Source organism: Thamnophis elegans, chromosome 4, assembly GCF_009769535.1.
Source record: "Thamnophis elegans isolate rThaEle1 chromosome 4, rThaEle1.pri, whole genome shotgun sequence".
NCBI classification, from domain to species: domain Eukaryota; kingdom Metazoa; phylum Chordata; class Lepidosauria; order Squamata; family Colubridae; genus Thamnophis; species Thamnophis elegans.
Window position 1 is genome coordinate 70,691,339 of NC_045544.1, and position 24,921 is coordinate 70,716,259.

General features: G+C 39.4%; 1 protein-coding gene across 1 annotated transcript in view; it reads right to left on the bottom strand.

The window, feature by feature from the left end:
• Nucleotides 1-24,921, bottom strand: part of PLD5 (phospholipase D family member 5) — a 79,687-nt gene that overhangs the window by 26,815 nt on the left and 27,951 nt on the right. Inside the window, 1 exon segment of the mRNA XM_032217126.1 lies at nucleotides 6,291-6,427. Within this exon segment, the coding sequence (XP_032073017.1) occupies nucleotides 6,291-6,427 (137 nt within the window).

Consider the following 24,921-nt stretch of genomic DNA (forward strand, 5'->3'; position numbering starts at 1 on the left):
ATCTTTCATTTAATCTTCATCTATATCCTCAAGAATATTACATTCAGTGTTCTATAGAAACAAAGAAACTTGGCCATGCATTTATTTATAGCTTAATAATTCTTTGAACTGAATAATTCTTATCCTTTACTTGTGAAATTTACCAGGCAGCCAGGTTAAAAGGTGCTGCTTTTTATATATTAATTCATTACTTTTCATCTGATAGTTTATCCATAATTTACATGGGCTGGTATTAAATACAACAATATGACATGAACTCCCAGTTAACCATATATTAATATTAAAACATTTTAAAAAATGATTTTATTTTTTAAGTCAAATGACTTAGATTTCAAAAACGTTGAAATTTTATTATAGTATCTGGTTGAAAATAAAATCTAAAATGTATTGAAGTATAATTTCTAAAGAGCTTCTGCTACTCAATGCACATAGCATTCAGTTAGATAGACCAATTGTTTGAGTTCTATCTTCCAAGGTTGACCATCTTCCAGAATAAGATTTAAACAGCAATGAGATAACAATAGAAACAAAAAGCACAGGGTCATGTTTTGCATTATATTTTCACTACAAGATAAAAAAATGTTTTGCATTAGAAGAATTTTTTTCTGGTTAAGTAGCAATAGATTAAAATGCAAATTGTTTCTGGGGGAAGGGTGACTAAATATTGATGATTAAAAATGAAAATACTGACCTGTCTGTACTACACATTGCAAGGAAAATAAATATGGCCAAGAAAAAAGACAATCAGGTCAAGGGCATCTATACTGTAGAACATACTAAAATGATATATTAACTTATACTGAAACTGACAAAGTATTATCAAGATAGATCTTGGTCCTTGATAAGGAAAATACAGATTGAGCATCAGTTATAAATAAGTGGTGAAATTAGAGCAAGTAGATGAATGCCTATACCTGGTTGGAAGGTTATTAAAAATATTATTAATGAGAAATTTAAGATGTATAAATATAGGTAAAGGGGTTGTGAGTAACATGTGGCCTTTTATGATGAATGAATGTTTATAAAAAAAAAACCCACGTTAAAATGGACCTGTATGATAATATGCTTCTCCCAGTACATTATATGGAAGTGAAAGCTAGGTATATCAGGAAAAACATAAAAATAATCAGAATGTAGAACAAGAAATGTATTTATATGGTAAGCATGTAAGTGTAAATATGATATGGTTACAGTATAGATATGCTGCAAGGAATGACAGTTTGCAAGGACAGAGGTATAATGAGATATATAGTGAATATGTTGAGGTAAATTAGATTATGCTGTTTCTTTTTTTATCTCAGATCTTTAATTTCTTTGGCTTAGTATTTTTTTTACCCTTTTCTGCACTCTCCCTACATTGTTTACCCCAAATGGAATACATGATGGGTATGTATCCAGTATCACCTTGATCTAGAAACCCATGTAGAGAGAGGAACAAACTTATAGGGTATGGAAAAGCCAGGAATAAAGAAGAAAATGCATTTTTAGCATCTAGTTTCCGAAATCCATCAACTCTAAAGAAGTAATGAAAGCAGAAAAAGATGCCTGGATTTCAATCTCCCTGCCTTTCAAGTGTAATAACTCTCCCACAGCATTAATCTACTAATAGGAAACAGAAATGAAAGATTACATATATACTGAGCCTAGCTTGATTCTTTTTCCTGCACTTTTCCTAATCTATTTAAGAATATTAAGGTTAGGAGGATTATGGGCAAATAACAGTCTATGTAGTCAAAGAACCTTCCTGTTAAGGAATTGTCTTACTTAATATGATTTGGTTAGGACATCTAGAGAGGGTCTGCTCTTGGCAAGAGGAGCATGGACCAGAAGGCCAGACACATTCCCCAGGAAATGTGTGTGGTGTTCTTAATTTTAACATGAAGAAAGATTTTCTTTTATAAGCAGAATTTCGATACATCTGTGTATTAGGGAGCCATTATAAATTTTAAATAATACTACACATTTTAAATGAGTTTCAATTGAAATATTATTTGGATGACAATAAGTCAATGCTGTGAGGATTAGGTGTTTAGCAGAGTGATGGCACAAGGGAAAAACTGTCTATTTTGGCATGCAATGCCCAACAGTGGGAAGAAGTTGAATGTGTACCGATGGCTGCACTAGATACTTGATTAGGACCTATGCAAATGGAAACTCAAGGGGGAAATTTTTCTTTAGGTTTTATGGTCCTGAAGCTATTGCTGAAATTTATGAAAATCATTTGCAAGACATTGTTCAAAATACTGGTCATCCAGTTGATAATGACAGAATTTTGCATGGCTTACTGAATCTCCTGGCTTGGGAAAATGAGGTGAAGTTTATTGCAGTTGCTTCTAAGACAAGAGAGGGGAGGGTTGCACTGAGAAAGGTCTTTGGAATAGTTCATTTGGTATCAGTGAACTGCTGAGTGTGAGAGTAATAAGTGGGTGAGTAGGTGGAGATATATGTGGATGAATGGGTGAATGTCTGTATGTATTCAGAAGTTACTTGAGAGTACTGAGAATATACACAAATTAAGAAAAGATTTTAAACATTCTAAATTCTTACCAAATTTAAGAACAAGAGAAGGAACACTAACACATTTTATCATGTTTTACTGAAATACAAAAATGTAAATGTGAATGAAGTCTATTGTCAATATAGACAAAAACATATTTCTTTTTGCATAATCAAAAGGTGATGAGTCATGGAGACTGCTAATGAATACCATCTAAAGAAAACAAATCCTTATAAGCCATGTGGTTAACTTATTTGTTGTTTCCTAATGCCCAGAATGTCATAGGTATCTATGGCTACTCATCTCCTTTGTTACCTAACATGTAAGTGTGCATCAGTCCAACAAACAGTAAAATAAGCAGCTCAAATACAGCCAAAATTCCAACATACAGAAGACAGAGGATTACAACAATAAACAAGAGAAGAGAAAAAGGTAAAAGCTGCAATTTATAAAATGTGCTTCTGTATTACAGTGAGTATTTCTGTAACACACCTGATAAATTTCATATTATTTTTATCAAGGGTTTCCCACTCTGTGTGTATACATGGAATCCACTGATGTGCAAGAATTATTTGGATGCTGGTTCCAGTGCTGTTTCTCTTCTGAATTACAACTAAAAGCCATACGCTTTTGACAGAGCAATTGTCTTTTTGCCTGACATAAAAATAATTGGAATAATGGTATATGCGCCTGTATATGTGTATGTATATATATGTAGGTATGTGCATGTAATAATATCACATCATATCATATTCTTCAGATATGAAAAAAATGTGGTCTATGCATAGCTCTCAATATAATGCTCACTTGCACAATACTAATGCAAAATGCATGCTTTTTTAAAACCCTCCAGAGCCTGGGGAGGGCGAAAAATGAACCTACCAGAAGTTCTGGGCACATTTCCGGCTTCCAGGGGGGCTCCAGAGCCAGATGAGGTCATTTTTGCCCTCCCAGAGGCACGGCAAAAGCCTCTGGTGCCTGAGAAGGGGGCAAATATGCCCCCAGTGAGCAGGCTGAGGAGGCCATGCCCCCATGGCCATGCCCCCCACAGCAACTGGGCAGAGAACCAGTTGCTAAAAAATTTCAATCCCTCCCCTGCCTCAGAGGAATGATTAACCTAGTTGTGAGAGTATATTTCAATGACCAGGGTACTTCAAAAGTAAATCTGACACAGAATTCAGCTCAAGTTGAAAACCATTCTTGGACTATAATTTGAAACACAGATTTGTACAGCAACCAAAATTAAATTACTCTATGTACAGAGTCTAAGTTTAACTTCATGGGATATTCAGATTAGAATAGATTTTCAGTATGGGTTTAATTAATTACAGCTGATAACATCAGACATGATTTATACTGTATTGATTGAAGTTCTTGATATTTATTCTCAAGTCAAACTTAATTGTGATTCATCTTCTTTTAAAGAGATATAGTACATTTTAATTATTTTAAAGTCATTAATGATCTGTCAGACTTTTTAGATCTATGATACTTTAATTTCTTTATATTTAACTCTTAATTCTTATTTATACTTTTTCTAAAAGAAGGGTTCCCAAACACTGGTCCATAGACTGACACTAGGCTGCAGCATACCAGAAACTGGGCCATGCAAACAAGCAAAGTCCCATCCATGGGATGCAGGCAGCACACAAAACCACACCATTCCAGTCTGCAGAAAAATCTCTCTCCACGGAACTGGTTCCTGGTGCCCCAAAAGTTGGGGGCTACTTCTCTTCTCTTCTCAAACACATACACACCCTTACATATACATGAGATGACTTTTTCTGGTTATTCCATTTTCCGCTTTTCTTTTTTGTTATTTTATTACAGGTTTCTATGACTCTTTTATTCCTGTATTACTTAGATAAATAATTTTTTTTTTTAAAAATCTCGTTTGCATTGATTTACAAAATGTACATGGCCACCCATTTTAATATAATTTGGGGTGGCTAACACATCACTACAATATAACAATTTTGTATCAATTCAATTTATTCAATTCATTTGGAAAGATCTTTTCTATTTCAAGACAAAGAAGCTATATTGATGACTCTCATACAAAAATTGCATCATTTCAGTAATAGATGTTCAAAATCTTCTCAGTCATATTGTAGCAACACCAACAATAGTGAACAGTGCTCGCCTTCACACAGGGGCTTTCCAGTCCTTATATCTATTTCCAACTACCAACTTATTACTAGAATGGCAGGCTAAACTTCTGCACCAACTTCTGATCTTATTTGAATTTGTTTTTGTATAGGAATCTTGTCCAGGACTCTCCCAATGGATTCTTCCCTATAGGGCTGGGAGAGCATTGCAACTGATGTCAAACCTAGAGTTTCTGAAACAAAATGGAGAGGGCCTAAACTTATAAAAGTACTATAACTTCTAGCAAAGAGTTTCTCTCAAAGCCTTCAAATTAATTCTCATTAATCATTCATTTGGATGTTGATGGACAATGCTACAGCCGCCATTATCTCAATAGACAAGGTGAATCCATTTTTGTATTCTACATTCCTCACCGTCAATTTGAGCAATTGCATGTTTCCAGAAGCATTAATCTCATGACGTTCAGTGGAAACAATATTTTCTTAACATTTGAGCCAAGCCTAACAGGGAGTCCACAATAGTGATTGCACTGCAGTGTCACCCAATTTCTATTCCAACACTGTGGGCTCCACAGATCTGTTTATACTTGAGTACAATATAAAATACAACAAATATTCCAATTCGTTCTCTTCCCCAAAGATACTGAAAGCAAGCATTAAAAATTCCTGTTTTGTATAAGCATTGTTTGTATTGACTACTCTATGTTACCCACAGTCACTTCTCATGAGATGGGTAGCTACCATATATAAATTTTAATTAATAAATAGATAAAACAAGACACACAGAGACAGAGACACTAATCATAGAGGTAAAAGTTTATAAATAAGTTACATTCAGCTGCTAATTCCAGAAATCCTATCCAGAAGTGTAGAACAAAAACAAAAACAAAACAAAACCCCTAGTACCATATCAAAGAAGGGTTAAGGTAGATACATGGTTTTGGAATAGGCAAGATACAGTGTCCTGTATTCTTTTTTAATGAACAGCATGTTCCACCTCCTGTAAGTATACATTATTTTTACATTTGTGTAAAGCACAAGGATCAAGAAAAGATTTTTTTATGGATTTTTTTTCAAGCTGTCAACTGTACATTCACATTCTAATTCGAAGCTTACTTTGGCATCTTTCTCATTCCAAAGTAGACTTGATTTGCATGGGTTCAAGAAAATAAGGGAACAGTGGAGCTATCAACAACAGCATGCATAATGGGCTGAAGGAGTTCCATTTTTTCCTCTATAAACTTTACTAGAAACATTCTGAATTATATTCTGAAAAGGCCCAGGAAAATACATTTGAAAACATGGTTAACTACAGAATCATGCCCGCAGGTAAATCACATTTTAAATATGATCCGTATATTATATTCACCTTTATTTCTGTTATTTGTTTGGATGTTTGTTTGTGTTAATATGAGAAAGAAAAAATTGTAATATGACCATGCCATCTGATCAATTTAAACCCACATTTAAGAATGTTCTCTATTGAGCTTTGGATTCAAATGAATGTTGTTGTCGAATTAGAGATTATTTTTAAAAATCTGACATTCACATTGCTGTTACAAATGAATTGTAATTCACCTTGTTTTTGTATCTCTAAAGATAATTTTAAACTTTCTCTCGGTGTATCTTTTGCATCGCAGCAGCCATTTATCCCCAAAAAAGAAGCTTTGTTTGTTACCTCTTACCGACAGTTATTTTGACAGTTTTTTTCTGTGAGTCCATATTCATCTTCTCCCATAATATCCACAGCTGAAAATATTAGTGCAACCAGAATTGCAAAGCAACAAACCAGTGCAAAAATCACGATGCATTTTTGCTGGGACTGAAAGACATTAAGGAGAAGAAATTGATATCAGAATAGTCAAGTATCTTTCCAGTTATTGCAAACACTATATAGTTTAGTCTAAAAATAGTTTGCTTTGATCTAAAAATTGCTCAAATTTGTATCACACACATCAAAAAAGGCAAAGCATTGTCTTTGTTTTGATTATTTTACCACAACCATGTAAATGTTTCTTTTTTTACTATGCATCATGTATGCCATGATATGGACAAAATTAAACTTTAACCTTTTGTCAATTATCCTTAAAGAAAGGAAAAGAAAAATAAATAAAAATAAAGAAAAATAATAGTGCTGAAGAACTGACACAAACACAACCACCCCCACTCCCACACACTTTCAGGTTATTGGGGCGGGGGAAGCATAATAAATAATAGTCATAGGATGCATAAAGAATGGCTCCCATTCCATACTAAAATTCAAAGCACATCTGCCTTGGAGCAATAGACTATTATTTATTGTCTTACAGCTTATCATTATTGAGAACTCCACCAGCTGATGAGAAGTTTAGTAAGAAATTGAGGGCTGCCACCTGAAGGAATTTAAACTTTTTTTGAGAGAGAGAGGAGGGGTACTGATGTGTACAGAATCTGGCTGTGCTGGGTACTGCCAGGCAACAGCTTTCATTTTTCTTTTACTCACTGTTTACATTTCTAAGATACATAATTATATGTCCTAAAACCTACTGGTGAAAGAGCTGATATTCTAATTCATATCAAAACTAACAAATATAGCATAGCTGCTGTATAGAAACTATACAATTTCTTGAAGTAAGACCAACTCATTTTATTGTATAAGCACAAATTATACAAAATGGTGATGAAAAGCATTTTATTTTTTTCCAACAAGAAATTAACATATAAATCCATCTGAATCAAATTTTAGGCAAATATGTGTACCAAAAACATGCATGTTGGCGTATACATCTAGAAGTTGGTCAGTCTGTCAGTTAAATAATAAGTAAATGGCCAATTAATCCAGACCAGCATCTCTTGCATCCACTGGGGCAGACCTGAGTCAGTCCTTAAAAAGTATTTGGATCCATAGACTCAGCCTAATTCCTTCCATCAGAATGATCCATCCAAAGAAATCCTGGGGAAGAAGTCTCAGCCATTTCTCTCTCTCCCACATCATAGCCGAATCCATGGAATTCCAGAAATGACTAACGATCAAATGAACTTGATAATGATGAATATTGTCAGTAGATATTGTCAACACCACACTGCATGCCATCTAATCAGCCAGCAGGTTGGAGAATGGTGCCATCCTTTGGCCACCCTTTGACTAAATGGCCAATGTCCAAAATACAATTAAACTCTCTCTATATATATATATATGCTCAGAGGGACATGTTCAGATTATTTTGTCCAAACCCCACAGCCTCTCCATAACCTCCAACAATGATACAGCTTGATCTGCAGTAAGCAAACAACTTGAAAGCCTCTCATGGGAACATGACAAGTTCCACTGCAGCAACGAAAAACTGTCCCAAGAATCTCCCAGAGTTTGGAACCAATACCCTAAAAAAATACCAGATAACAAAATATAACTTGCAAAACAAACCAGCCAAAATAATAGTGATAAATCCTTCATAATGTAATATAACCTAAACAAAAACTCTCCCTTTTACTAAAACCAGGTGACCTCCATGATGCCATTTTAAAAATTAAATTTAGTAGTAGACACAATTGAAGTAATTTATGTACTCTTCCTGAAATCCAATAAAAGGAACAAATTAGATAATATACAAGTAGAAGAGCCAGTTTGAAGATAGACTCTAGTCCAGGGGTGAGTTTCGGCAGGCACTACTGCCGGTTCGCTTGTGTGCGCTGCGCGCGAATGTACAGTACGATTAAAATTGTTCTGTGCATGTGCGGGACCAAAAACAACATGGCAGCACCTATAGCACTGCCCGGCAAACCAGTTCGGGCGTGTGGCAGGCCTGGGTCACTGCCGATTCCTGCGACCCAGGCCGCCAAACCACTACTGGTTCAGCCAAACCAGTCCAAACTGGTAGGAACCCACCACTGCTCTAACCCCACTTTTCACAAAAAGCCAGCTGGGTGATCTTAGGCCAGTTATTCTCTCTCAGCCTTAGGAGGATGGAAATCACAAATCATTTCCCAAAAAATATTGCCAGGTAACCTGCAGAATATTGCCTAGTCCAGGCGGTCACCAGGAGTCAAATACTGACTTGAAGATACATATATATGTATATTTACGAATCTCTGGACAACTAGATTTAGATTTAGATTTTATTGAACATTTATAGGCCGCCCTTTTCCCTGAGGGGACTCAGGGCGGCTTACAACAATGGGGGAAGGGAGTGCAAGACGAGACATAAAAGAAAAGAAAAACGTGAGTAAAAAAATTAACCATAAAACACAACATTCACTCAACATTCGGGCGGGGTGAGAATAAATCCTATCCCCAGGCCTGACGGGATAGCCAGATCTTAAGGGCTGTGCGGAAGGCCTGGACTGTGGTGAGGGTACGGATCTCCACGGGGAGGTTGTTCCATAGCGTCGGAGCTGCAACTGAGAAGGCTCTCCTCTGCGTAGTCGCCAGTCGGCACTGACTGGCGGATGGAATTCGGAGGAGGCCTACCCTGTGCGATCTGATGGGACGCAGGGAGGTAATTGGCATCTATCCTAGTGGTTTCATGTTAGTGCAAATAACACTGGAGATAAAACAAAAAATATAGATCCCCACACTGAAATATATTATTTTGGATTTAGATTTAAAATTTAAAAATCAACTTAGATGGCTTCCTTCCTTTTTTTCAGTCATGAATCAAATACTTGTTCCTCCAGATCTTAATGATAATTTCTATTTTAAATATAAATTCTTCACCCCACATAAGTCAATTATAGTTTCTCTAAGATATATATTTGAAATGATTAGAACCCTTAGCATATTTATGCAGTTATATTGAAAATATACAATACTAACGCAACTTTCCCCCATCTGCTTTGCTCTTGCAGTATTAGGACTGCCAGCTGGGAACAGAAATTGCAATCCTAACACATCAGGAAGGATCTAGCTTGGAGGTTGGCCTGATGTATTTATTTTGATAGCATGACAGTAGACATAATAAATTATACTGCAAACGAACTTGGATTGTTTTTCAAATGCACTCCACACATTTCCTCCTCTATAGCTAAGTGTTATCTGTAGAGAAAACTGCCATCTGTGTACTGAAATATATGCTAATTTCTTTCTTTCAACCTCAATTTTCTAAAGCTATCTAGCTCTTATTCAAAGCAGAAATGTAAAGATTGAACATTGCTTTTGGGAATCAGTCAGTGAATTGAAATGAACTGGAATGTGCTACTTCACATCAGAAGAGCAGTAGATCTTCTACTGTGAACAAAAAACCATAGAAGAATAGAGTAATAATAATGGTTTAAAAAGGGATGTCAAAATTCATACTAAAATATTAACCTCCCAAATCACAGAATGATGTCAATTCAAGTCCAAGGCAACTTGGTGCTGCAAGACAATGTTCCAACCATAGATATGAAGCAAACAGAAGATGAACAATTCTATGCTAATTCGCAGCACTATGTCAGCACACCACCAGAAAGAAAAAAGACAACATGCTAATTATAGTAGACTGGAATGCTTAATCTGAAAGGAAAATATCATCTGAAATAAAGCAAGCACAAACATGGTTCTGCCAATTAAATTCAATATTTATAACCAATTCCTTCTTTGAACAACCTAAAGTAAAGACCTTTCAACAAATTCTTAACATGACTATCACTAGACTCTATATGAAAAGATGGAGAAGTTTTGTTCAGTCAGCAAAAGCCAAATTAGATGTTGTCTGTGGGTTAGACCATTACTTTCTTGCAAAATTCAAACTAAAGAAAAGAAATAAGGTCCAGATTCACAAGAAGCAACAGCAGCAATGTTTCCTTGGATTATGCAGTGAAGATAAAGAATAAGTTTAATGGATTAGATTTGATAAATTGAAAGTTTAAAAATCTCTGGACTGAAATTTATAACGTTAACAAACATATAAAAAAATGACTGCATAGGCTACAACAACAAATTGTGAACCACTCTTAAAACTAGAGGTGTACTGGACCAATTGAACAATTAGTATAATATCCAGGAAACTTCTTACAGAAATTAATGGAGCAGTTAAATCATAAAAGTACTAAAATTGTACACAATGACTTTATTTATTTAACTTACATGCAGAATATGTAATGAAAAATGCTAGTTAGAAAAAATAAAAATTGTAATTAAAATTTCTGGAAGAAACATCAACAACCTTAAAAAGCTGTTTATACCACTATGATTGCTGGAAGTGAAGAAGATTTAAGGAATTTCTTCTTGAAGATGAAAAAAACAGTGCAAAAGCCGGTCTGCTGCTGAATGTTTTTTTTTAAAAAAAACAACAACTAAAAAATAAAATTATGCCAACAATGGATATAAGCAGAGAAAAAGCTGATACTTATCTTCCTAGACTCAAAAATTCACAGGGATTGTGATGGTGAAGCAATGAAATGAAAAGACATCTGCTACTTGTGAGAAAGAACACAGATCTAGACAAAATATTCAAGGGCAGAGACATCACACTGACAATAACAGCATGAATTGTAAAAACTATATTTTCCCCAGTTGGAACATATGGCTATGAAAACTGTACCATCAGAAAGGCCAAGTCAAGATAAATTAATGCCTTTGATTTATGGTGCTGGAGAAAACCGGTTGAGAATATCTTGGACCATAGGAAGCAAAATATTACAATACTAAAATAACACAAAACTGTTTGCAAGAAACACTAATAAGGATACTGATGTTTAAACATTTTAGAACCATAATGAAAAGGTAAAAGACTCAAGAGAAAACTCCAATACTTGGGGTGGGGAAATCAAAGGAAGTTGATGGAAGACAAGGTTACTAGATACTATCACTGATGACACAAATATGAATTACAAGAAGAAAACAGTTATTGGCAGATGATCCTTGTGAAATGATATCCATCAGGTTGCAAAGGCTGAAAAGCAACTGAATAACTGAGTAACAACATCATATGAAAGTTTAAAATTTACCTCTATGTTCCTTAACTTCATTGTTCCATAATAATTATAGCTGAGTTTGTCTTATTTAATTAAGGTGACCAGATTTTCAGATTGGTAAAGAGGGACACCATTGACCGGGAGGGGAGGGGGGGGGGCTTCATTAAAAATTTTATATTTTGTCAAACATGACCCCGGGACACTGAAACCATCATAAATACGAATCTGTTGCCAAACATCAAAATTTTGATCACGTGACCATGAGGATGTTGCAATGGTCGCTAAGTATGAAAATGGTCGCTAAGTGTGAAAAATGGTCATCAGTCACTTTTTTCAAAGCCATTGTAACTTTGGTCACTAAATGAACTGTTTGAAAGTTAACACTAGCTTGCATTATAATGCCTTATGCTAGCTTACATTTTCAAGAGAGAGAAGCTAAACTCCTTGTTAGAATTGAAATAGAAATGAATAAAGTAGAGTAGAGTAAAGTAGAATAGAATAGTTTATTAGCCAAGTGTGATTGGACACACAAGGTGAATATGCTCTCAGTGTACATAAAGAAAAATAAAATAGTAGGATAGTGGGATCCTTGCTGCACCAAGCTCAGAAAGCAGCGATCCCACTCTCCCCCACACCTCCTCATTCTGAAAGAGGAGGTGGGGTGGGGGATCCTTGCTCACCAAGCTCAGAAAGCAGCGATCCCACCATCTCCCCCACACCTCCTCTTTCTGAAAGAGGAGGTGGGGTGGGGGATCGTTGCTCACCAAGCTCAGAAAGCAGCGATCCCACCATCTCCCACACACCTCCTCTTTCTGAAAGAGGAGGTGGGGTGGGGATCCTTGCTCACCAAGCTCAGAAAACCTCCTCTTTCTCCCTCGCCGTGCTGCCGCCACCAGAAAACCATCGCTCTCCCTGCAGAAAAACGGCGTGCGTCAGCACGCACACGCACAGGAGAGGAGGGAGCTTTGCTCCTCGTCGGGTGCTGCAAGCGAGCCGAGCGGAGAGAGGGATACCACTGCCCTCTAAAGGCCACATCAGGAACGACACTTCAGAGAAATAAAAACTTTTTTTTTTAACGGCGTCCTTTTTAAAATTGTTTTCTTTCTTTTGAAAAATCGGGACTTTTTGAACATGCTGCGGGACACGGGACAAATTATTAAAAATCGTGACTGTCCTGCCAAAAGCGGGATGTCTGGTCACCTTATATTTAATAGCCCTTAGTCTTTAGCCCTTAGCCTTATGTACCGCTTCACAGTGCTTTCTAGCCCTCTCTAAGCAGTTGACAAAGTCAACTGCCCCCAACAATCTGGGTTCTCAACCTTGAGCCTGGTGAGACTCGAACTGCCAAACTGCTGGCAGCTGTAAGTCAGCAGAAATAGCCTGCAGTAATGTATTTTAACCACTGTGCCACCACAGCTCTTATCACTAACTGCCTGCCATTTAACGTTACATAGTTATAGTGAGTTATTTGACTCTGCCCTGTTGAATAGCTTTAACAAATGTATAGTAGTACTGAATGTACTGCTGAACATTCATATAAAGTTATTAAAAGCTTGGGTAAGGGACCTGAATCTAAAGTATATTGATAGTAAATTTGAGTAAAGGATTATGTGGAGTCTTCAGATGCTACATTACCAAACTATTTATATATACTAGTTGTTTATTCTATCAGTGTTGGTAGGAGTATCCCTGATTATTCCTATTGTTTAATGTTAGCTTGCTTTTGTGAGTTGGCAGTTCTTTGACTGGGATATTGTTTATTTCTAGACTATTGATCTAGGGTTAATTTTGATATTAAACTCAGCTCATCTGGGTGTGGATTGCTGGTGAGGAGGTGTTTTGGTCTTTTTGTTTCATTTTTGACTTTTTGATTGCTTCTTTGAATAGCATGTAGATATTATTTATGTCTGTTGATGGCTGATTTGTCTGAGTACCAGGCTTTCAAGAATTCTCTAGAATTTTTGGACGTGGCTTGGTCAAGGATGCTCATAGTTTCCTATTTGAAACTACGTCTTTTCATATAGTGTGAAATTAAGGAGTTTTCATCATGTATTTTGACTGCTAGTATTCATGGATGTGCTCTGTTAGTCTTCTGCCTGTTTGTCCTACACTGTTACAGTCCATACACCATATGTTGTAGATAACTCCTGGTTGTTTTTTTTCTGGGGCTGCTGGATCTTTTGGTTTTCTTAGGATGTTTTGGAGGGCTTTAGTTGGTTTGTATGCTACAGTGATGCTGTGTGGCTTTAATAGTCTGTTGGTGGTTTCGGAAATGTTTTTGATATATAGCAGTGTTATACTTTCCACAGCTGATGCATTTCATGCTTTTTCAGAAATAATCATCTGTAACTTGTGAAACTTCCTGAATTAGGCTGAATGCTCAACTTTCAAAAGGCTGTTTTCATTTTTATTTATTTTCTTTTATACACCAACTCACTTTTCTGAACTTACATCATCTATGCCTTGATAAACTCTGTGTTGGGCTATTTCAAATACAGGAATTTACAAAATTTATGTGGTTATTTTTTATTGCCTTTCCACTTTTTTTAACTTTGTAAAGTCTTAAGCAGAGAGATGGGCAATCATATAAATGCAATCAATAAATAAATGCAATGCAATAAATGCAATAAAATATAGAACATAGAATCAAAGGGATGGAAGGGATCTTGGAGGTTTTCTAGTCCAGCCTCCTGCTCAAGGCAGGAGACCTTATAGCATCCTGGTCAAATGGTTGTCCAGTCTACATATGAAAACCTCCAGCGCAGGAGAACTTACAACTCCTGGAGCAAGTTATTCCATTGATTCATTGTTCTCACTGTCAGAAAATTTACTTACTTCTACTTTCAATCTCTCTTGAGATCCAACCTAGTTTCAGTTTGAACAATATTGGATTGATGGATATACTACAGCAGGGGTCCCCAACCTAAGGCCATGGTCCATGTCATGTTCTGAGCATGCATTAAAATAAAGAGTTTAAGCGGGAAGCGCTTGACACCTGATTGGCTGATCGTTTGACAGCTCCTGTATAAATAGGGAGCTGTCCAAACGAGCAGCGCGCGTTCCTGTCTGAAGCCGGTTCTGAAAGTTAGCCTGTACTCGTTAGGGAATAAAATTTGTTAGCCTTTTATTCCCGTCTCCGCCTCAGTTCTTCTGGCTACCCACTGGTCTTTGGTACACACCACTGGCGACAAAGGTGGGATCGCCAAACTGAGGTGCGAGAAGCTAGCTGAAGTCACTCACTGCTGAAGTCCCTCGTTGAGTCACTAGAACCGCGCTTATTTTGCCACGACGAGACGTCGTTGTGCCTGACAGGAATGGCCACGTTAAACTTCGCGCCATTCAACTATGGCACTGAGACGTGGGAGTCCTACACGGCTCGGTTTGAATATTTTTTGGTCGCACACGACCTTACCGAGTTAACGGACGAGCGAAAATGTGCTTTCTTCTTGTCCGTCTGCGGCACGGACGTCTTCCATACTGCCAGGGCTCTCACAGCCCCTGAACCCATCAAGGCCGTACCATGGCCCGTCCTTATGGCGAAGCTGACGAGCCATTACGCCCCGTCGCCGTCGAAAATAGCCCGCCGGCACGCTTTCCATCAGCGCAGCCAAGCCGAGGGAGAGTCAGTCAGCGCCTACGTTGCTGCCCTACGATCGGCCGCCCTCCACTGTGAGTTCCGAGACCTTGATGAAGCTCTCCTCGACCGCCTCGTGTGTGGCCTCAGGGACCTCAAACTGCAGAAGCGACTGCTAACCAAAGCAGACCTTTCCTTCCAGACCGCCTTCGACGAAGTTCAAGCTTCCGAAATGGCTGCGGCATCCCTAGCTACCATCGCGAAGAGCCGGTCTACTACAGCAGCACAGTCTGCTAATGCATTCAACACAGCTACCGGTCTACTGGAGACTGAAAGCGATGATTCCGATCTCGAGAACCCGGAGGAGGACATTAACTGCCTTCATGAGGCGAACAAAAAGAGCTTCCCTCAGCGGAAGGGCGACCCTAAATCTGCATGTAGTGGGTGCGGAGGCAACCACGAAAGAGCTGAGTGCAGATTTAGGCAAGCCCTCTGCCAGCGGTGTGGCAGAAAGGGCCACATCGCTCGGGTGTGCCGAGCCGCGCAGCCCATGTCCTCCTTTGAATCCCAAGCCGATCGGTCCCGGCAATCTCGGACCCGGGCGGAAGGCCCCAAGAAGGCTAGGATGGACTGCCATGCCATCCTCCGCAACTCTAACCAGGGACTCTCATGCCACCAGCTCCAGAAAAAGATCCAGTTAACTGTTACTGTGGAAGGGAAGCCCTGCGAGATGGAACTCGACACCGGTTCCGCAACCTCTATAGTGTCTTGGAGCACTATTAAGCGTCTTTTGCCGCAACTGTCAAAGCGCCAATTACAAGACTGTAACCTCACATTACGGGACTATAAGGGCAACCTGATTCCCGTAATTGGCGCCCGCAAAGTCAGAGTGCAGTTCAAGGGGTTTGACGGCCAGTTACCCCTCATCATAGTCGAGGGACGGCTGCCCAGCCTCCTCGGCCTCGACTGGTTCCAATCCTTAGGGCTGCAGATCAGCGGCATCCACCATCTCAGCACAACCGCTCTCGATTGCCTGGTCAACGAATTCCCAGCCGTATTTGATGGCACCTTGGGCAAATACACAGGCACACAAGGTCTCCTTCAACCTAGACCCATCAGTGCAGCCGGTGCGAATGAAGCCACGCCGCGTACCCATCGCACTCAAACCAAAGGTGGACGCCGAGCTGGACAAGCTCGTGGCTCAAGGCGTCCTTGAGCCAGTGGACCATGCACGATGGGAAACACCCATTGTGTTACCAATCAAACCGGACGGCAGCGTAGGATTTGTGCAGACTACCGCTGCTCTATCAACCGTGCTCTGCCCTCCAACGCATACCCGGTGCCAGTGGTCCAGCACCTACTCCACACTCTTGGCGAGGGGTCCATTTTTGCGAAGCTCGACCTCGCACAAGCATATCAACAATTAGTGGTGGACGATGAGGCAGCTGAGGCACAGACAATCATCACACACCGGGGCGCGTTCCGATGTCGCAGATTACAATTTGGGGTGAGCATTGCCCCCGGACTTTTCCAAAGTTTGATGGAGCGCTTGCTCCAAGGACTCAGAGGCGTCGTCCCCTATTTTGACAACGTCCTCGTCTCAGCAACTTCCTTAGAAGAACTTATGGCCAGATTGCGAATGGTCCTTCAGAAATTTCAACAAGTGGGACTCAAAGTCAAAAGAGACAAGTGCCTGGTTGCGGTGCCCCAGATAGAGTTCCTTGGGTTCCTCATTGATGGCAGCGGCATCCACCCTACTGCTGCCAAGACCAAAGCCATCATTGAGGCTCCTGCACCCACTAACAGAGCTGAATTACAGGCCTTTTTAGGCCTACTCAATTTTTATGCGGTATTCCTGCCGCATAAGGCTTCTGTAGCTGAGTCACTTCACCGTGTCCTCGACTCAGGGGCCCCCTGGGTCTGGGGCCGCCGGGAGGCTTCCGCATTCCTAGCTGTCAAACACCTACTTATCTCTAACGACGTCCTCGTCCAATACAGCGAACACTTGCCTCTTGTGCTCGCTTGCGACGCTTCACCCTATGGGGTGGGCGCCGTTCTCTGCCACCAGTTACCCAGTGGGGCAGAGGTGCCTGTTGCATACTTTTCTCGCACACTCTCTGCCTCCGAACGCAACTACGCACAAATTGACAAAGAGGCTCTTGCTATTGTGGCCGGGGTGCGGCGTTTCCATCACTATTTGTACGGCCGCCCATTCCAAATTGTCACCGATCACAAGCCATTGCTAGGGTTGCTGGCCGGCGATCGCCCTGCCCCTCAGGTTCTCTCTCCCCGAATGACACGTTGGTTCATGTTCCTCGCATCCTACGACTACCAGCTGCATCACCGGCCCGGGAAGCAGATCGCTCACGCCGACGCCCTCAGCCATTGCCCCCTACCAGAAGCTTCAGAAGACCCTGCTGCTGCGCCCCGTGTTCCTCATTGATGATCTCCACCTTCCAATTTCTGCCGCTGACATCGCCTGGTTGTCCGCAAGGGATCAGGTAATATCCCGGGTACTAGACTGGGTTAGGCGGGGGTGGCCAAAAGACCCCGTAGATCCCGTCTTCCTTCCCTTCAAATCACGCCTGGCGGAGCTGTCCGTCCAGCGAGGCTGTTTGCTTTGGGGTCACCGGGTAGTTGTGCCTGCCTCACTGAGGACTACCGTCCTGCAGCAGCTGCATCAGGCACACCCCGGCATTGTCAGGATGAAAGCCCTGGGCAGAAGCTATGTCTGGTGGCCTAAGCTTGACCAAGACATAGCTGACCATGTCGCAGGATGTCACCAATGCCAAAGCTCCCAGGCCTTGCCTCCCAAAGCCGAGCCCTGGATGTGGGAACCACCATCCTCTCCCTGGTCCCGCATCCACGTTGACTTTGCCGGCCCCATCCAGGGCCGGATGCTATTGATTGTAGTGGACGCCTTCTCAAAGTGGGTTGAGGCAATCCACATGTCCTCCATGACGGCAGAGGCGCTTATCGCGACTCTGCGCCGCTTATTTGCCACCCACGGCCTTCCCGACGTGTTGGTGTCCGATAACGGCCTACAACTGACAGCTTCCAAATTTGAGGCCTTTCTGGCTTCCCAAGGCATTCGACATGCCCTTACCTCTCCTTTTCACCCCTCTAGTAATGGCTTGGAGGAGCGCGCAGTGCGGTCCGTCAAAGAGGCCCTGGCCAAGATGGATCTCCTGCCCTGGCAAGAACGCATTGATGCCTTCTTGTTAGCACATCACTCCACGCCCTCTCCAGATTCCAATACCAGCCCAGCCAAGCTCCTTATGGGACGGCGGCTGCGAACCTCCCTTGACCGATTGCACCCTGCCTACTCCACCCCGACCCCATTGGATTCTCAGGGAGGGACCCGCTCCTTCGTCCAGGGGGAGGCAGTGTATGCCTGGAACTATGGAGGGCATCCCTTGTGGCTACCGGGCATACTGACCAAACCGGGCCCTGCTCCTACAGGGTCAGGCTCCACGACGGCAGAATTTGGAAACGCCACTGCGACCAGCTGCGGAGCAGGCGCCAGTCACTAACCGGCCAGCAGCAGCCACCGGCCGATCCACCAACTCCAACAACCGACGCGGGGCCCAGGAACGAGGAGGCCGCAAGAGAGCAAGCAGCCAGTGCCCCAAACCGAAGCGGCGACTTACTTGGTGGGCCAGCTCCATCCTTGGCTGTTCGATGACCCGGGCGATCACCATCCTCCGACGCAAGGTCCTCGGGCGAGCAACCAGAGCCTCCAAGCGATGCAGAAGGGCCCCGAGCCTCCAGCCGCATCAGGCGGCGTCCAGCATACTTAAAGGACTACGCTTGCACGAACTTAGGGGGGAGGAGTGTCATGTTCTGAGCATGCGTTAAAATAAAGAGTTTAAGCGGGAAGCGCTCGACACCTGATTGGCTGATCGTTTGATAGCTCCTGTATAAATAGGGAGCTGTCCAAACGAGCAGCGCGCGTTCCTGTCTGAAGCCGGTTCTGAAAGTTAGCCTGTACTCGTTAGGGAATAAAATTTGTTAGCCTTTTATTCCCGTCTCCGCCTCAGTTCTTCTGGCTACCCACTGGTCTTTGGTACACACCAGTCCCCATGAGCGGTAGACAGGGACATGTGTATGTGCAGCTTGACTTCCATGAGCAGCAGGCTGGTGTACACAAAGGACCAGTTTGCACGCACACTAGCCAACCACTTTTGCAGCTCAGTTTCCCTCTCTCCCTCACCAGGCCGCCAAACCATAAAGATTTGGGACCACTGTACTACAGTTAGTAATAAATGTATTAAATGAAATGTTTTAAAAGAATGTTATGTGCATAAATGTAAGAAAAGAATTTAACACCATATGTATTATGATGATTTTGTATATTTCTAAAACATAATATAATTGATTAGTCTTTTTTGTTGGCATATTCATGTTCAATAAAAACAAAGCAAAGATAAATAGGTATTTCACATACAAGTTCCAATTTGCCTTTCTCAATGTTCTTTCAGCTATATTTTTAATATAAAACTAAACTGAGACTCTCTGCTTTATATATTTAAATTTATTGCCTATAATTTAACATAGTTTATAAGATATTCTATATAATTTAACATTAAAACCTTTCTCTGCTTAAGATTATGTTCTTTTTGGCACTAATCACGAATATTGTTTCTGTTCTTTCCCCCCAAGAATGAGATTAAAAGTATTCCCTGTCAGGTTTTGAGTTGGTTACCATAGTAACTCCCCCCCCCCCAATTCAGACTTCCACAGTACAAGTTTTACTCCTGTAAGAATAATGGGAAACAATAAATAATAAATCTGAAAATGTAGGAAGACTAAAACAATAATATTAAGGAAGAGTGATATTTGTGGGATATTCCTGTTTTTAAATCTATATACAAAACAAGTATTGAATCTTGTAAGTAGATTACACATAATAGGTACACAAGAGAATGATATCAAATGGTGCAAATTCCTTATATATGGGGCTGCTTCTGAATATTGCAACTACATGAGCAGAATAGTAAATCTTACCCCCAAAGGTAAAGCAAGCCCCCACTGGGGCTCTGCCTGTTAAAAGATGGGGTCTAAGAACATTATACAACCCAGGAGATGACTGATCCCTCTCTCCTATTAACCTTTTAGCCATGTTAACTTTTTAACTGTTTTTTTTTTAAACCTGTATGTTTTAACTTTATTTCTTAACTCTGTTCTGTGCTTTTTAATCACAGTTTTACATGATTTTATGATGGACTGTAAACCATTGAGGTGAGGTGGATGCTGCAGAAATTGGATAAATAAAATATAATAAATACAATAGAAAGAAAATTTGTTTTGCAGAGGGCAATAGAGAAAATTTCACACACTAGATGTTTATTATAAAACTACATCTTACTGGATGTCATGTTGAAGAAACAGTAATGCCCATTGCATTATCTACACATTATCTACACAGACGAATGTTTCTCATATCTATATATACTTTGTTACTCAGTACTACAAAATATTTCCAAACATGTTGTTTCCCTACATTTGTGTATTAAGATTGGACCATTTCTTGACTTTGTCACAAGCTTTAATATTTCAAAACACTGTATAAAAATCATTAAATATATAAGTAACACATGAAAGTTTGAATTAATTTGGGATTTTTTTATTAAATTAAAAATATGACAAAACATGCAGGCTGAACTCAAATGGTTTCTAACTAGGACATGGTCACATTAATTTGGCTTATATTTGGATGAGATATTAAGGTGTACTCAATTTAATAGTATGGTATTCCATTATATGTGTTACTTATATTTTACCACATCCTGAAAAGCAGTTAAATGCTGCCCATCTCTACATATCCTATCATTTAATACATTTTCCCCACTAATATTCAATAATTTTAATGAATATGTACTGAATATATTACCAGAAATGACAGAAATAAATGAATGAGACACTAAATAAAATAATTACAGAATCACTTGTATAAAATGGACTGTGCAAATAGGAAAAACGAAATCATTCAAACTATGATGAGTAAGTCATGTCATTTGGAATAAACAATCTTAAGAGCTTTGTGCCTGAATAACAGGATGGAGTACAAACAAGCTGTTTTCCTATTCATATCAGAAGCTACTAGCAAGATGTTACAGACCTGACTTTTGAACCAAATCATATCATGCTGTATATCAGCTGATTTATTTGGGCATCTTAATTCCAGGATTATCAAAACCACATATGCGTACATTTACTGTCCAATTTATTTGGGAAAAATATATCTGGCAAGTTGCACAATATATCTGTTCAGATAAAAAAAACATGCCTTAGCTGCTTTTTTATTTCAATTACAAACAGTAAAATATCCTTTTCATATGTGACATAATCAAATACGTATTGCTCACTGTAGCATGTTTCTTTTTCCCTAATAGTCTCGTGATTTTGATAAACTATTATAAGGTTTTCAGGCAAGAGGCTGTTTGCATAATTTAAAAAATATGATCAATACTTTTGCAGTTGGGAAAAACAGTGCAACCTGCTCCCCCGTCTCTAATCTAAAGATTCAAAAAATGGACAAGCATTACCTCCCTAATGAGACACTTAATACTGATTTCTGCTTTTGCTGATTTCTAAATGTAGTAAAGTAAAACTGTCCATCTTATTTATTGATTTAGTATACTTTGCTTTACTTCAATTATTAAAGATGTTATAAATGGCAGGCAAATATAACAAACTCATTCAAAGTGATCCAAAAGCAGCAGGTTTGCAATCAAACCTTTAGACGTATATGTAAATCAGTATTATCTTTGAATACTTGTTTTATTTACAACCAATGGAATAAGTCAATATTCACCAGATATTTTCTTAAACAATTCCCTAAAGGCTTCTGTTAAAATATATATGATCAGGACCATAGCATGTTTGTTACCAACTTGCTGTGCCTTGCCAACAAAACATTGATAGTAATACTGATTTTCAGTTGCACCATGCTTTAATTAATTACTCTTCGTTGTTCTCACTAGCAGATTCTATTAGATAGCATTTTGCATTTCAAATACCAACAATTTATGGGAAAAAATATGAAAAGCATCTTACCATTCTGATTCTGTAAATTGCAGCAGTATCAAATGAGCTGTGGCCGCAGTACTATTCACAGGAGCCAGAGATATAAGAAGCACAGAGATGCGTGGAAAATGTATCCATGCAGCTTACATTACACTCATTCAATTGCTAGCCATATTGCTTTAAAATTCATCAGCCAATCAGGATATAAAAAGTAGAGCTTGCAACAGAAATCTTTGTTTATACAGCATACTTAAGGATGCTGTTTTTAAAAGATCCCGGTGTATCTCCTTCCTGTATAAAAATACAGTGTTGAAGCTTCATCTAAAAACTGACTATGCAGTCTACGTGATTACACAAATGTTTGCAACCTATCCAAATCCTGACTTGTAAATAACCTATGACCTCATACGTGGGCTGCTCCCAAGTTCATGATTTCTCTAACTAAGCCAGAAAATGGAATAGTTTTGCCATAGGCAAAATATGCAGTTATATAATAATAGATCATGATTTTTTACCCTATGCTTCTTTTTAAAATTACACTTAAACATGACAACAAATAGCAATTAGATGACTCAGACACTTAAGAAACTAATAAATGATTAGAATACTCATAATTCAATATAATTCCTTTCTTTCACTTCAAAATATAAAATTAACTAGTTAATTTCCAAAAGGTTTTATGACATTAAGTCCAGAGATTGTATTCAGCCAGTCCTGACAGGTTCTGGAGAAACAGTAATTTTGAGTAGTTCGGAGAACCAGCAAATAGGCTGGCCCCGCTCCCGCTGCCTTCCATCTGATCTTCTTTTGTTGCCCTGAACTGGAGAACAGAGCTGGAAAGCAGATTAGTGGGGTGGGGAGGGAATGGGGATTTTGCAGTATCCTTCCCCTGCCACACCCACAAAGTCATGCCCACAGAACCAGTAGTAAAATGTTTGAATCCCACCATTGATTAAGTCATATTAAATAGCCTGCTCAAATTAAAAAGACAGAATGCAAAACAATACCTTATTGGAGACTCTTTCTCTGAAGAGAGAAAGAGAGAGAGAGAAAGAGAGAAAGAGAGAAAGAGAGAAAGAGAGAGAGAGAGAGAAAGAGAGAGAGAGAGAATCTAAGGAAAGGAGTGTATGTAAAGGATCTATTCCATACACTTGTTGTAGAAAACATCTCAGAAACAACAAACCTTCCTCCCCCACAACAAAAAAAACTACATTTCCCTAAAACCAAAATTTTAGAACATCTAAGAGAAGCTCTGAACTATTAATTCTGTCTCCAAATTGGTCACTTTTTTCTCTTATTCACTTGAATTCCTCTCTTCCCAAGCTGTTGTTTTCTACTTAGTCCTAGATAAGGAATAACTAGGTTCATATTCATCATTCCAAGAAAGTCTTCATAGCAATGTATCTACAAAAATTATTCTGGTTGCCCCCACTATCCCAACATAAATTCAAAGGACAATGAAAACAACCACAATGGCTTGTCATTGTGTTCCCCCATTTCTTAATAGGAAATATCTGCAACAATGATATATCATTTCTTTTCTGCTGTTTCTATAGTTAGCCATCCACAGCCATTCTGCCACTTACAAAATGAAGTTCACATTTCATTTTGTTCCCCATCTCCCAGGCTCTGAAGAGCTACCTTTCTTTGTACAGGTCTGATAGCATGTTTCTGAATCTTGTCTCTTTCTACATTTAGAGGTTAATGTCTGCCTCCCCCAATTCAGCTGCTAGATCAACATACAAGCATGGTTCCATAATTGATGGTGGTTCGTACACTTGAACTTCCTTTGATAGCTTCTATGATTCTGAAGAAGTAGCACTCACCTTTTCTGAAGGCTCAAGCAAAGGACCCTTTAAAAGCAAAACCATGAAGAGAGGCAATTTTTTAAACAATAGACTAGAACTACATGGCTTTGTTATTTTACTAATAACAACCAAACATTTGTTAAGCACAGTGTGTTAAATTTGTTCAAAACCAAAAACAATGAACCATGTGGTCAGACAAATGTGCATGCCCAAAGATCCCAGAAGGATTTCCACAACTATTGTTTGCTTATGCATTGGACTAGAAAGCTTACTTTTTTGTCCTGATCATTCAGCATAAAAGCAGGCACACACTGCAAATGTTTACAATTCTTCTTAGGAATAGCAGAAGAAAATAAAACCTTAAAGGAACTATTTCCCTTAAAAAAGATTTAACTATTTCAAATTTTAATATTTTTCCCTTGCTTTCTATGCTCAAAGAAGCATCTTTGATGAAACAAATATTCATCACATGATATGTGCTGAAAATTGCCTTTGGATGCTTCAGTGGCTCCAGTAAACAAGGATGCACTCTGATGAATTCTCTCCAGTGCCTCTAGAATAACATTCCTGAAGCTATAATAAAGGAATAAGAGAAAAGTTAAATACGTGATTTTGTTCAAAGGGCCAAAGTGCTGCTCTTGCAGAACAAAGTGACAAAGTAACAGCACTTGGTAGTGCCACTTATTTAGATCCATTTCAGACTGATTTTGGGTCTTATTCCAGGACATACAATATAGAACTTATTATCTGCAGTATGAGAAGAAGAAAAATTAACCTGCTGGTCTTGGGCATCTCAGCATGATTAAATATGAAAATTAAGACAGTGGGTTAAAATAGATTTCTGTGATTGCTTCACTTTTTTCTGAAGAGTAGTTCCAGAAGTCCATTTTCAGAAGTCAATGGTGAAAAAATATTTCCTTCTTATAGAATCTGTATTAATGCAACTTCCCTTAATGTCATGCTACTGAACTGGGTTCAATTCTGTCAACATGTAAGGAATCACTCCAATCATTTGGCTAAACGGGATTAGGT